The following is a 14,719-nucleotide window of genomic DNA, read 5'->3' on the forward strand; positions in this document are numbered from 1 at the left end:
CTATCTAAATATTTTCTAAAGCTAAAATGACTTACCAAGTGGAATTTTGTTGTTATTGATGAATGTCATTGCTCTTCTTCCAGCCACTACAAGCTGATTTCATGACTAAAAACTGGGAAATTTGTTCTTCTCAGCAAGGGCTGGTTAATTAAGTACTGAATTCAGATTTAAAATGGAGATGGGGTGTAAACAGTAAAAGGATGAAAACTGGAATCCATGAAGAGATAAACCATGAACAGTTAGTTGGTCTCAAGAGAGACAGTTTAGGTCTTTGAGCAGAGGAAAGAGTCATTACAGGGAAAGATTTGTTCTCTACCTCCTACCTCTGGCAGAGAAGGATATGCAAAAAATTCCAGCAGAAAGCTTTAATGTTAAATTGTTATAAAAATTATCAATAAAGGGTTTCTGTGCATGTTGTTTTCAGAGTAAACTCTTCCACTTCTAAAATGATCTGGATTAAGGGAAACCCGTTAGTATAGCTGATCTATGGTCAACCGTATCTTGCAGCAAAGGGAAAGGGTGGAATATTCTCTTGAAAGGCTCTTGCTAGCTCTGGATTTTTAGTAACAAGAAGGGCCTTCCTTTGGTGCTAAGAACATGGAAGACAATAACGTACTTAAGCCAGATCAAATACCAGCAAGTGCTTTTCTATTATAAATGCAAAGAGAGCGACTCAGTGACTCCTTTCAAGAAGACTCCTCACCCCAAACATGGCATGATCGTGGAGAAATCCCCTAGAGATTCTAGGTCTTAAATTTTGCAAAACTGGGTTTACCAAAACAGTGATAATCCTACCTTATAAAATCCAGTCATTTGAAATTGCAGCCTTGGTTTTCCGTAACTATTTTCAACCATGCCCTTTTCCTCATCAAATCTACTGATTCCCCCACCAGTTTTTCAGAGTTCAACTGGTTCCAAGGTTTCTATCAGACTGTCCTCCCATCCTCCCACTCCTAACTACCACAGCTGCCCCTGTGTCCTAGCCAACTATTCGCGTATCTCTTGGCACCATTTTCCTTACTCCTGCTGCCTCCACAGCACCCTCCAGACCCACTATGTCTGGAACAGTCTCTCACTTCCATCTGCCAAATTATCTCTTTCCTCTCAATCTTATCATTGCCTCAAAAGCTCGCCTCTCCCATGAAGCCTGCCTTCAAGATTAAGGACTCTTCAGACTACAAGAGACCACCCAACATTGATGCTAATGCATCCCAAAGTTTGAGACCCAGAATTACCTTTCAGAGATAAGAGGCAATCCCTCTGTGACCAACTAAGGGTGACAGTGGTGGAAGAATACGTTTTTCTAAGAGCGATGGATGACTATGCAAAGAAAAGAGACCATTTCCACAAGCCACCCTTTTTAAAGATTGAAATCCTTTATTCTAATTCCTTCAGATTCTAAGAATTTCATTTTCATTTATAACCCCTAGATGAAGTCTATTAGCAAGCTGCATACATCTTTACATCAGTCAAAAAGTTTGAGGAGATACTTCCACCAAAGCATATGCTATCTTAATTAGATATTTTGAATGTTGAAAGAATTAAAGAATAAGTCAGCTACTGGAGGTAATTTGTGCAGATTCTGAAGTTATTTCTGTTATATATACAACTTTCCTTCTAATAGAAATGGGATAACCATGACTCTGAATGTGGCTTCTTATTCTGCGGAAATGTTTAAGGACCAAGTTTCAGATGCGGTGGGGTTACTCACACTCATATCTACTGAGTCCCATATATGAAACTGCTTTACTTTTGTTTCAAAAGGAGCTTTTATTGCAGGTTCGCCTTTCACCATTAAGAAATTAGGGTTCAGGTCTCAATCCAAGCAAAGCGGAGGTTAGTTGCATCATCTCCATCCTCAGGGGCCTGGTATCCTGGGCAACCCAGCGTAAGAACAGGGTGAGTTCAGGACACACATGTTAGCAGAGACAGTGCAGCGTGATGAGGCGAGCATCCAACACCCTAAATGTGCTTTAGTTACCAGAAAATTTGACACACCCACAAATTAAGTAGCAAAACATTTTAATCCATTAATTCTAAAAATAACACAGACATTGTATATCCGGTGCTACCTCCTCAAGAGTCTACTGCAGATTAGACAGACTGCAAAGTACAAAGCCAGACATTAAAGTTAAAGATGCACTTTGGGACACCACCATCACGAGGAGATTTTCTTCCCCTTTGCTCCCACATGTAAATTGTCAGCTTAAAAAATCCTCAGAAGGAAATAGAAAGCTTTCTCATGCTCTATTACCTTCCTCCGTATTTTAAATGTCTGTAATGTTTGAAGGCAAAACAGATCATTAACACAGCTAACCTGTCAAGTACAAGGATCTGAGCTGGACTCCTGGGCCCAAAGACTGGTTCTATTTCTACCGACACTGTGATGTGAGGTACTATGGTTCTTGTTTTAGTTACACGGTGCTAGGAATGAATGCCCACTCACATTTAATAATAGCTTATCTAGCACATAACTCTGCAGCACAATACCAAAAACAGGAGTGTTTTAAAGCAGGGGGGAGAATAAAGTCGACATTAATACAACTTAAGGTTTCCTTTGTCCTTCCCTTCTGTTTACAATGAGAATTCAGCTCAAACACGAAACTCTCCAGAATGCTGACACTGTCCACGGGCCCACCACATTCCACACTTGGGATTTCAGACCCCACGCGTTTTGAGCCTCAGGCTTTAGTGATGTATCCTTCTCGAATGAGGAAATCATAGATTTTCCGGGTTTTGTTCACGTCTATCTTGATGAGGGCCCTTGCCTGTGCCAGTCTCAAGCCTCCTTGCTTGTTACATTCGTTCAATAGAGCAGATTTGTATTCTAAATAGGCTCCTGGGACCAACCTCACCATCTGACAGAGCTGTAAGACATGGCAAATTTAATAAACATTAACATCTGTTATTCTCATAATTCAACCCAGCAGGTATAGCTAAAATAAAATTTAAGAAGTGACATCAACCTCCAACTATTTATAGGAGCTATTGGGTGGCTGTACAACATTCCATTTAGTCTCTTCTCTGGAAGGAATACTCACTAAAGACAGACTCTCAGGAAGAGAGAGCCAAGGTATGATGCTGGGAGAGCCTTTAGCACGTGTCGGCTGGCTCACCTGGGTTTGTCAGGGAAAACAAGCGTGAGTCCTGAGGAGCAGCTGGGGCAGAGGCCCAGCACATTCCAGGACAGCCAGTCAGGGAAGAGCCCCAGGCACAGGGGGCGGGGGTGCAGACACATGGATTCCCAAATGTGAATCATTACTTTTAGTATCAGCATAAAGTAGTAGTGCCTGCTTTTGTGATTATGTTTCCTACTTTGGTGGGAGAAGAGACATAGAGACCTTGCTAAGAGAGGCCATTTTAGCTGCTAAAATTCAAGGGCTAGCTCAATTCCAGGTCACTTAGCATTATCTAGCAATGGGCACTCTGAGGTCACCCTTTTGTGGGTAAGGATAAAAACTGCTTAAAACTCCAAGCAATTCAGTACTTGAATGAAAATTGCTGTGACCTTTGTTAGCAATACTTGGATATAACATAAACTTCCTTCTACTTCCAAACTAATCTTTGCTATTCCTAGTGGATAAAATAAGACTAATACTAGCTCCTACTCCTTGACTCTTTGCTCTCTGACCTGAATAATGGTACAACATGGCAGATGGGGCCACTGATCTTGGGAACTATAAAAGGAGCATATGAGGATCAAAAGAGCAATCAGAGCCAAGGCACATTCTTTACAAAACGCTTGGTGGTGACTCTTTAAAGGTTGGATTTAATTTTAAAGATAGCCAAAAGTAATATGAAGACAAGCCTGATGATTACAATGGAAAAGTGGGTCGTGCTATTTTTAAATCAAATTAATGTGTGACTATATATGATGAAAAATTCCCTTCTTTTAAGCTTATGAACATGCTAGGGAGACAATTCAAAAAAATCTTTCAAGTGATGATTATACTGTTGTAAAAAGTGTAGAACAACTTAAAGTGACCATTCTAATAGGCAATTATCAGTTTCATATATAAGTTATTTCAGGTTTAAAAAAAAATAATTTCCTTGACATAAGGCACTTAATAAAGTATCTGGTACATGGTAAATGCTCCATAAATGACAGTTGCTAATTAGATTTACATATCATACGTTCATCAGAAGGCAAATGGTGGCAAGGTGATAAGGAAAGGAGTTCTTTGAAACCTACTGAGGTTAGCTCTGTAATGTTTAGACTTCTAGGATAGACTAGAACTATACAAACGTTAATAAGCAGAACAAAATGGGTTTGATCCTGTAATGCGTTTCTAATGACAATTCAATGAATTAGCAGCCCCTACTCTCTTTCCTCTAGCTCCCCTTCTTTTTGTTACCTCCTTTTCTTTTTCATTCAGCTTCTCTGTGCCAGGGAGACCAGTGAGGTTCAAGGGTGGCGCACTTCGTCTACCTGTAGACACAGACAGAAAAGGGCATATATTTCAGAGGAGTGACAATTCCTCAGGTGTCTAGTATGACAACGCTCACTACAGCCAGGCCTGTTAGGTACAAGGTTACTATATCCCGCTGTAGGGAATCTCTTCCTATCACCTCAGGCCCCAGCTTAACTAGCAATATGGGCACCACAGCGTTCCCTTAAAAATAAAAATGGTAATTCCTGTGCCCTTTGCTCTGCTAAAATGTACATACAATCACACATACCTTAGCATCAAACGCGACTACGTACCACAGTAGTTATCACCCATTTCTTCCTAACCCCGTACAAGATTCTAAAACCTAAAGCCCAGATGGCATCCAGTTAAGAAAGGTCACACACTACCTGTCTTGACAGCTGATGAATGGAAATAACAACTCGGCAGGAGAGATATTTCCTAACCATTGTCACTCTGCCAGCAGTACAAGGCAAACACGGTAATTAACCAAGTACCATTTGCCTTCAGATCAAAGGCAGACTGTTAGGCCAGCAAAAGGCCCTTCTTATTTATTATGTGAGGGAATATCTGTTCCTTCCAAAGTAGCCCTGTTTACCTGAAAGATCCACACAGAGGAACAAAGAGCCATTATATAGCAAAGTAGAGGCTAAGGTGAACTCACATTCCTGAGAAACAAACCCAAGTACAAGGACACTGCCCAGGATGGGAAGCTTGATGTGCACAATTTTTCGGTTTTGTTTTGACTGTTTGGGATTACTGTTCAGTTGGGGGTGGATGGGCTGAGTTAAGCAAAAGAAAGTGTAGAATAATATATTAACACGTTTTACGGGGGTTGTCTTTTAGGTGGTGGAGAGAAAGGGGAGGGACTGTTATAGGCTGTTCTGCTAGAAAACATGCTTCTGGGTAACATCAACAAAAGGGATAAGGGCTCCTTCATAACCTACAGGCCTAGCCTTACCCTAAAAGCTCAAAGAGGGAGACAGAAATCATTTGATGCCTCAGCAACGTTCCCAGAGGCTAAAATACAAGGATCCAGGTTTCTAACTTTGCACTGCCTTAGGACCCACTCAGAACATGAGGAGGAGCAAGAGGTCTTCTCAACCTAAATACAGGGGGGAGGAAGTAACTAGCACCAGCTGAGGGAGCAACAAAGAATGAGTGCAGATGGTTCAGAAAACATAAACACCCAAGTTGCATGGTCACGTTAGTTAATTTTAATTAGCTAGTATTCAGTTAGTTGTTCTTAGATTGGGGTGGGAGAAGTTGGAAGTAAGAAACTTATAAAATAAAATTTGTACTTTGCTGTCTTTTTTTTTTTTTAATTTTTATTGGGTAACTGTTTTTTCTGGGACCCATCAGCTCCAAGTCAAGTTATTGTCCTTCAATCTAGTTGTGGAGGGCACAGCTCAAATCCAAGTCTAGTTGCCATTTTCAATCTTTAGTTGCAGGGGGCGCAACCCACCATCCTATGTGGGAACTGATCCGGCAACCTTGTTGTTAAGAGCTCACACTCTAACCAACTGAGCCATCCGGCCGCCCATACTTTGCTGTCTTGGCTACTCCCTAAAAGACTCTCTTTTCTTCTCTAAGTGTTAAGAAACAATATTTGAAACAAGGGAATAAATGGGGGGAGAAGCATCATCCCTACGTGGTCTTTTCTGAGTCCTAGAGAGATGAGAATGGGATCACAGGTCTATTGTTCCAACTTTCCAAAGAATGCTAAAATTGCAATGGGTCATTTCTTAGGCTAATCTGTTTCCAATCAATAGAGTGGTCTGTATGTTCTGACTAGGGGAAGTGGCTAATCTACCATATGGAACAGGGATGAACGATAACCAAGAGAACAGGCAAAGAAATACCACAATCTTGGAACAGAGCTCTATAACTAATACGACCCCAAATTACCAGGTGCTGATTACCAAACACCAAGAATAACGTATAGCATATGGCTTAATATAGCTCTGTAAACTAATCTGAAAATAGGACATAACCAAAGAGGTAAAGCTAAGAAATAGAAATACCTTAAGTCTCCAACTTAAGAAGAAATCCTTGCCTTTCTGGCAAGTAACATACCTCTTTGCTCATATAGGATACAAAGGCTTTAATTTATCCCCTTAGAGACAAATCTCATAATCTGTGGTAGATGAAACACAGTAAACTGCCCACAGACTTGGGTGAAATAAAGAACCCTCCTCTCTGGAATCTGTCCTTCTCATCTCTGCACTACCCCTGATGACAGTCCTTGTCTGGCCATGAAGATTCTGAAAACTTGCTGATGTTTATAAACTGGGACAACACATAATTACCATCACTCTGCCTAAGCACCCTGATCCCACATGGTGGGGAGGAACTGCTGGGTCATCACAATCCCTAGAATGAAAACGTCACAAAAATTTGCTGCGGCCTGAAAAATAATTACCTGAATTCGAAGCCATCGGAACAGAAGGACTCAGGCCAGAATCACTACAATGAAGAAGAGGAATTTAAACTTACATCACACCAAAGAAAGCAATTTCCAAAAGCCCGTGTGGGAATGGGTGCCATTTATCAGATCGGTTACTTTGAACACACATAATGAGGGAGACTGCACATGCTTTACAAGCTATTGCATATGCTAACCAGAAAAGGAAATCTGTTCTGCAAGGGGAAATCACTTGGGTACGTGAAGAGCTCTTAGCCCGGAACACCATGGAGACCACTCATGGGGTAAGGATACAAACATGGTTCTCCAATGGAAATCATACCAATAGATATGGAGGGAGAGAGAAGACATGGATGGAGGGAATTTACTTATTTTTAAAAGTAAGATCAAAGTAGTAAAGCAGGATTCTAGGAGTCCAGCTGTTTCTCTAAACTGTCAGTACTGCACTGTATCTGAGAGAGACTGCTAACATTTTCTGAATTCTTCTAGCTATCCAATTATTATTACTCTGTCATCTAGGGGAGGGTGCCCATGGATATGTCTGAAAATACCTGTAAAGGCCAAAAGGATGTTCCTTCACCCCAGACTAATGACTCACATGTCAGCTTGTCGGCGGAGCCACTGTTGGCAAGCACTGCTGTCCTGGATGTACTGGAGCACTTCAGAAAGCATGGTGCGTTTCAGGCGCTCCTCTTCTCGCGTCTTTTTGAGGTGATCATAGGTTCTGGCACCTGGGGGTGGAAAAAACATCCCAATTGCAATGATAATGCAGAGCTAACGGAAAGGTTTCCTGACTAACCAGCAAACAGTTTGTGTTTCTTTGGTTTCCTTTGCAAAAGTGCTACCACAATTATTTTTCCAAGAGCAAAGTAGATTTCCCCTACTTTGAAACCCCTTTTTTGAAAAGAAAACAAAAATATTTGTATTGCTTTTCTACCTTTAATAAATTGGGGGGGGGGGGACCCAAAATAGAATAAATACAAAGAAAGTATGAGTCACTCATATTTTTACCCCTGAAAGTAACTACCGTTTAATATTGTCTAATTTCTTCCTGTTCTATTTTTTCCTATCTATGTATTTTTTGAAGTCACACAAGTACTATGAGCATATACTCTTCCTTAAAAAGCAAATAGAAACACAAATACAAATAAGTCCTCATTGACCAATATTGTTCCTTTCCCCCTTTCCCAGAGGCAACGATTATCAGGTAACCAAAACCTGGTACCAGAGTCTTTATATGCATATTGCTAAACGAAAGTTGCATGGTGTTTTCTACATGTTAACAAAGGTAGCCGGATTCCAGAATGCCACAGCAGTGGGTTTCATGGAACCCAGGAGCACCATGAAAACATCTCAGCGCTTACTGTGAAGAGCAAGGGCACCACCACAAACGGGTGGTCCTCGGTGCTATCCATGACCTGAACTGAACCATGTGCCTTCAAACAAAGTAGTTCCATTTTTATCTTGTTTACAGATTAGGGCACCATGCAAAATTGTATCTTGAAAATGATTTCCATGGTTAAAAATAAAGAACCATTATACTAGGCTAAACTTAACACCCACAAGCTATTTCTTGTGGGTACCGAGTGATCACTTTCAACCAACAGGAAGATGGACAAAATGCTAAAGATCATTCCAACAGTAACAACAAAACAACAGAAACTGCCATGTACTGAGGACTTACTGTATGCCCAGTACTGTGCTATGTTTTCATGTGTTATCTCTATTTTATCTTCATACTAATTCTAAGAGACTTGGAAAATTGAAACTGGAACCTAATTACAGGTCTGGTAAGCAAGAAAGCCAGAATCCAAACCCAAGCTGTCCAAGTCCAGCTCTTAACTACTATAATACACTGCCCTCCCTTATGACCTGGCTGTAGTGCAACTCTCTCTTAATCACTTTACACCTTAGTTTCTTCATTAAATGAAAATAACAATACCTATCTTATAAGTTTGTTATGAGAATTAAATGTCATGATCCAGGTAAAATGTTCAGTGCTGGGCCTTGTGCGCAGTAAACTGTTTCTATGAGATGTTAGCTGCTGTGAAGATAATTAATATCACAACCTCAACTAACTGGGATGTAAGCGCCTAGCTGAAGCTTGGTGAGTAAGAAGGATCAGATGATGCATCACTAAATTTTAAAAGGCTGAGGCTAAAATTTAGACTACAAAATCCCCTTTTTAGAGGCCATAGCAGAATCCTAAATTTTAAGCAGCACCTCTCTTTTCTTTTTGTTATAACTTTCATTTTACCTCAGGTAATCCATATAATGGTATTTATAAGAACTAAATAGATGAAACTTTACTGGAAGGATCAAAAACTCATTCTGAAAAAGAAAAACTTGTTTTAAAAAAATCCACACTTGGGGGAATTATCACTTTGTGACGGGTGTAAATGTCTAATCATTATGTTGTTTTGTACACCTGAAACTAATACAAAAAATTAAAATTAAAAAAAAAATCCACACTGCCTCAAACAGAGACGTCTTCTATGTGTTTGGAAGACATTTTCCCCCTCATATAGTGTGTAGTACTTACTACAGAAATTGGTAATGCCTGCTGTCCTGTATTCCTGGAGCCTCTTGATTTCCCTTCGGAGTTCAAATTCTACTGTTTATCCCAAAAAGAATAGAGAAAAATTAGAAAAAGAAAATCAACATCAATGAGCACTTCTGCTGTTGACTCTGATTTCAGTAATTCTGCCTTATATAATAAAAGCCTGGGGGATTCCATTTGGGGAATCCTATTTGTTGGTAACATCTCATTAGAAATGTTACCCAAGAGCTGAGAAAAACCCACTCCAGCTGTGTTCTAGCTGCTGTCTCCAGCTGGAGACAGCAGCTGGAATTGTCTCCTAGAAATCTTACAGTGAACTGGCTGAATTAATTTAGCTATGGAAATAACAAATATACCGTGTTTCCCTGAAAATAAGACCTAGCCAGACCATCAGCTCTAATGAGTCTTTTGGAGCAAAAGTTAATATAAGACCCAGTCTTATTTTACTATAAGATCGGGTCTATAATATGATATAATACTAGGTTAATGTAATGTAATATAATATAATATAATATAATATAATATAATATAATATAATACCGGGTCTTACATTAATGTTTGCTCCAAAAGACACATTAGAGCGGATGGTCTGGCTAGGTCTTATTTTCAGGAAAATGTGGTACTTTTTTTAAACAACCAAGGTTCCCTGCTCTATTTATCATGTGTTAAATAACAAGTCCTACCACATAACCAAATTCTTTTATGAATCCTGTCTCTGGTATTACTTGATGTGGCAAGGGAAGGACAAAAGCTCTGTGCTCAAATCTCAGATAGTTTCTTTCTTCTATAGGAACAAAAGAGCATTGTATTTTCTATAAACCAAAGATTTCAGCCTCTTCTGCGCACACCGATCAGGTTGTACTGCTTGGGTTTATTATGAAATAGAAATGTTCAAATTTGGGTGCTTTGAAACAGAGGATGAAGGAAATGCCTGGACAATCCATGGGGTGTTCCTTGGAGTGACACATAAACCAGGGATGGCACAAACAGGGGCAGGAAGTAAAGGATCAGTCACCTAGTATAAACCATACAAAGAATGACAACCAGACGGGATGTTTGTGAGAGCAACTAACCTGGCTCAGATAAATGCCTACAATGTCATGCAAGAAATACTTGCACAATGAGAACAGGGTAAGAGCCTTGGTAAAGTACATTCCCAGAACTTAACGTGGAGGTCAAATACATAAATCTCATGATTCAAGGGACAGACTAAACCACCCAGTCCAGACTGCTTTAAAGTCTAGGCCTTCCTGCCTCAACAACTTCTTTTTTTTTATGGTGAAAAAATCAAATGATAACTGAGTAATCCTCTCTGAGAGAGAAAGGCAACAGACTGATGGAAGTACTACCTCCATGAGTCATCCAACTCTGTCCCCATTTTAAAAACTAAATACTAAAAAATGTATAAACAAAATAATATGATGTCTGGATTTGTTTCAAAATAATCCAGTTGAGGGTGGGAGGGGAGTGGAAGAAATGAAACTGATTGGCCATGTGTTGGTAACTGCTGAAGCTGAGTGATGGATACATGGGGGTTCATTATACTATTATCTCTACTTTTGTACTTGGTACTTGAAGAGTTCCATAACAAAAAGAGGAAAAACTACTATGCTACTGTTTATTTAGGGGGAGAAGAAAAGCCAGTAGGCTTTTTAACCTCTCTTCTCACACCCTCAAAATCCCAAATTTATTTCGTGGTAATAAAGGGAAACAAAGACAAAACTATCCATTTATTCACTTATAGAACTTCACATAAAACACACCATTACCTCTCTGATTTATATAAACACACACACATACACACAGACAAAAATACCCATTTATTTATTTACAGAACTTCACATAAAACACACCATTATCTCTCCCATTTACACACACACACACACACACACACACACACACACACACACAGAGTTGCTTAAGGCTCAAAACCACCTACGTGCATGGCTTTCAATGAACTTGTCATGCTCCACTGGCCCCACAATCCTTGCAAATCGCCTCATTGTTTCATACAGGTCTTGGACCTCCTTGGGATACCGCCGTTCCATTACTACAGAGAAAGTAAAACACAACCATGTCACGGAGGGTATAAGGATCCCTAACTTTTCTGTATTTCTTTTACAAGACGTGAACTAGAAGGACATTACTTCACATGACTAACTTATCCATGACAGGAAGCACACAGTAAAGCTAAGAATGCAGAACACTAGTCACAATGACAGCAGCGCCACCATGGTTACCACACAGGGATGCTGTTATCATTGGACACCATCGGCAGTACTGAACATGATGACCTCCACACCTCACGATTTCTTAATTTGTGTAGGGGCAGGAACTGCTGGCAGTGACAGGAAAGACAATTAAAGGCAGATCATGCATTCTTAGGGACAGTGTTGGGCAAAATTGCTACTATTAACTTCTGGAGGAAAACAATGGAAGTGCAGACACAATAAACCATATAGAAGAGGTTAGCCTGGAAAGTTGTGTGATCCTTTGCATGCCCCACCCAAAATCTTCCTCCTACCTATCCATACTCAAGTGAGGCATGTATTTCTTCACTCTCTCTCTGGATCTTTTTGCCTTTCTCTAAACTAAGTACCACAACTAATGAAGTTGTATTTTGATAACTATCATGCAAGTAAATGGTCACACACACAGAATAGCTAGGACCAGCAACTCAGAGAATCACTACTGACCAAATTTCTAATACAGAGAGGCATCAGCAAAGAAGATGGGGAGTAAACACATCAACAATAGTAGGTTAGATCGCCAGAAACTCTCAAACTGCTACTCAGTCATTTCAGATAATCAACAGTAACTAGGCTCGTTCTGTCCACTTTTGACAGTTGTTTAAAGTAAGTCCTCTTTTCAGATGAATCTCTTTCCTTGCAGGGGACACTCAGGTCCACAAATTCCAGGAGCCAATTTGATGGGCAGCCACAGACTGATTATTTTCACTATTAACCTCCCTACCCCACTTCTCACTACAGGAATAAATACAGAAGAATTTGGAGTATAATTTTTAAATTTGATGAAAAAAACCCCTCTGCCTACCATAGTAAAGTATACCTGTACATTCAGTATAATGGCAACTGAAAACCTCTGAAACCACATTGTACATGCCACTTCTTTCTCAGAAGCAACATACAGTTAAAAGAATAAGGCTAAGCTGACCTATGTCCACCAGCTGAGAATAGAATATATGCAGGAGTCAAGGTCTACTTCAAATCAACGTTAAAAGCCATCTGACCGATTATGGAAAGCCCAGGAATTGAGACAGAGGAACCCACTACTGTTGTTAACAGAACATGACCAATTACTGTCTACAGAAAGGGCAAAGGAAATCTGCTCCTGAATTATTTTTGCAAACCCATAGCTCTCAATGAGGACGAGGTTAGATAGGTAATCTTATACACTGCTAGAAGGAATATAAATTGATATATCTTTTGTAAAGCAATCTGGTAGCAAGTGTCAAGAGTTTTTAATGGTCATACTCTTTGACCTATTAATTCCACTTCTGAGAATCTACCTAAAAAAAACAACAAAAAAACTAAGTATAGACAAAGCTGTAGTCACAAACAAGTTCATCATGGCATTATTTTTTATTTATTTATTTTTGTTTTGAGAGCCCACTGGCCCATGTGGGAATCGAACCGGCAGCCTTCAGAGTAGGAGCATGGAGCTCTAACTGCCTGAGCCACCGGGCCGGCCTATCATGGCATTATTTTTAATGATTAAATGAAAATATGCTAAATAATAAAAAGCAGGTTAAGCATATTATATATTTATGAATATACACATATATGTAACTGTTAAAAGTGACATCCTCAAAACACCACCATCACTTGAAAAACGTGTAATGGAAAGTGAAAAAATAAAAGACATAAAATGTAACATACTTATGGTCATGAGTATATTAACAAACACTTAACCCATGACGGGCTGATCTGAACCCTACAAGGGCACATAGTGTCAAAACCTGTAAAAGTCTATCAACTAGGATATGAACCAAAATAATTATAAGGTACTTTTTATAAAAAAAAGAGTATTGTGACATACAACTATTGTAAACAATTTTATTTAAATATTGCAATTACTATGAGATCATCGTTCTCATTTGCTGAAAAAACTCTACAATGTAGAAGACAAAGTACAAGAATTCTTTCTGCCCAGCCTAGGTTATCTCCAATATTTAAAACAATAAGGTCAAAGTTAGCATTCATTCAAAAATCATTAAGGTTTACTATCACCGTTATTCACTGCTAAATGTCACTGTTGTTTGTCCATTATGATACAAAATTTAAAAATCACTTTCTGTTGATTTTTCCTAAAAATATTTTCACAACCTGGTGATCAAGATATGTTTAACATATAGTTCCAAAACATGACCCTATGTGGTTCCAGAAAATGATCCATTTATATTCATGCTGTAATTACTATACTAATTTAAAAAAAATCTCCTGCAAATGTTGTTGACTGTGTATTAATGATTCTTAACTACTATTCAACAGAATTGCCTTGAAGACTTAAAAAATACAGATGCTCTCGCGCTACGCCCCGAGTTCTGACTTAGTTAGTCTGGGGTGATACCCAGGTATCAGAATTCTTTAAGGCTTCCTAGGTGATACTAATATGCAACCTGGATCAAGAACTACTACCATAAATGATTTGTTTAGAACTATTCAATAATGCTGGAAGAAATTGTGAAATAAAGAAAACATCTAATACTTACACTGAAACTTTCTCAGGTTGATTAATCCATGGTCTCTTATAATTCTAGAATGAAAACCACAATGTTTATTATAGTTAGTTTTACATTTCATAATACCTTCCACATGCAGCTTTTATCCACATGCAGCTTTTATTAGACAACCCAAACACTATAAGGTGGAATATCGAGGTCCAAAGAAGTCACTCCCCACAGAGTTCTGCAGGTCTGTGAGTCACTAACACAATTTTAGGCTCTCAAGCATCATATACTTTGCCTCTCCTTGGGCTTAGTAGATTCTCAATAACTATTTGCTGGACAAATGAAGAATCAACGAGCACTCACAAATACCGAAAAACAACACATCTATCGCTGAAGATGAAACAGAAGCGAATCTGCGTCCGTATCACAGAAATTAATCTATTCAGAAAAGTTTAGAGAAATGATAGCTGATGAGTCATTTAAGAGAACCCTATTAACCATAAAAAGGCACCACGATCAGACATTAAACATTTACAATTGCACACTGACACAATGCTTTTAAACTATTTGAAATAAACATTGTGTGTGTTTAACGGAAGGGCATCAAGAAACATAAGATCTAACAGCAACCTTAA

The 14,719-nt window shown here is 39.1% G+C and overlaps 1 protein-coding gene across 4 annotated transcripts in view; it reads right to left on the reverse strand.

Annotated features, from left to right (window-relative positions):
• Positions 1-2,005: 2,005 nt before the first annotated feature.
• Positions 2,006-14,719, reverse strand: part of TADA2A (transcriptional adaptor 2A) — a 39,515-nt gene continuing 26,801 nt past the window's right edge. For all 4 annotated transcript variants that reach the window (XM_081029233.1, XM_081029235.1, XM_081029236.1 and 1 more), the window contains 7 exons: positions 14,127-14,170; positions 11,334-11,444; positions 9,377-9,448; positions 7,433-7,565; positions 6,832-6,875; positions 4,356-4,429; positions 2,006-2,867 (listed from right to left, as the gene is read on the reverse strand). In XM_081029233.1, coding sequence (XP_080885359.1) covers positions 2,682-2,867; positions 4,356-4,429; positions 6,832-6,875; positions 7,433-7,565; positions 9,377-9,448; positions 11,334-11,444; positions 14,127-14,170 — 664 coding nt within the window. In that variant the 3' untranslated portion in view covers positions 2,006-2,681. The remainder of the gene's footprint in view (positions 2,868-4,355; positions 4,430-6,831; positions 6,876-7,432; positions 7,566-9,376; positions 9,449-11,333; positions 11,445-14,126; positions 14,171-14,719) is intronic.

The sequence above is a fragment of the Rhinolophus hipposideros genome (genome assembly GCF_964194185.1).
Source record: "Rhinolophus hipposideros genome assembly, chromosome: 20".
Lineage (NCBI taxonomy): Eukaryota > Metazoa > Chordata > Mammalia > Chiroptera > Rhinolophidae > Rhinolophus > Rhinolophus hipposideros.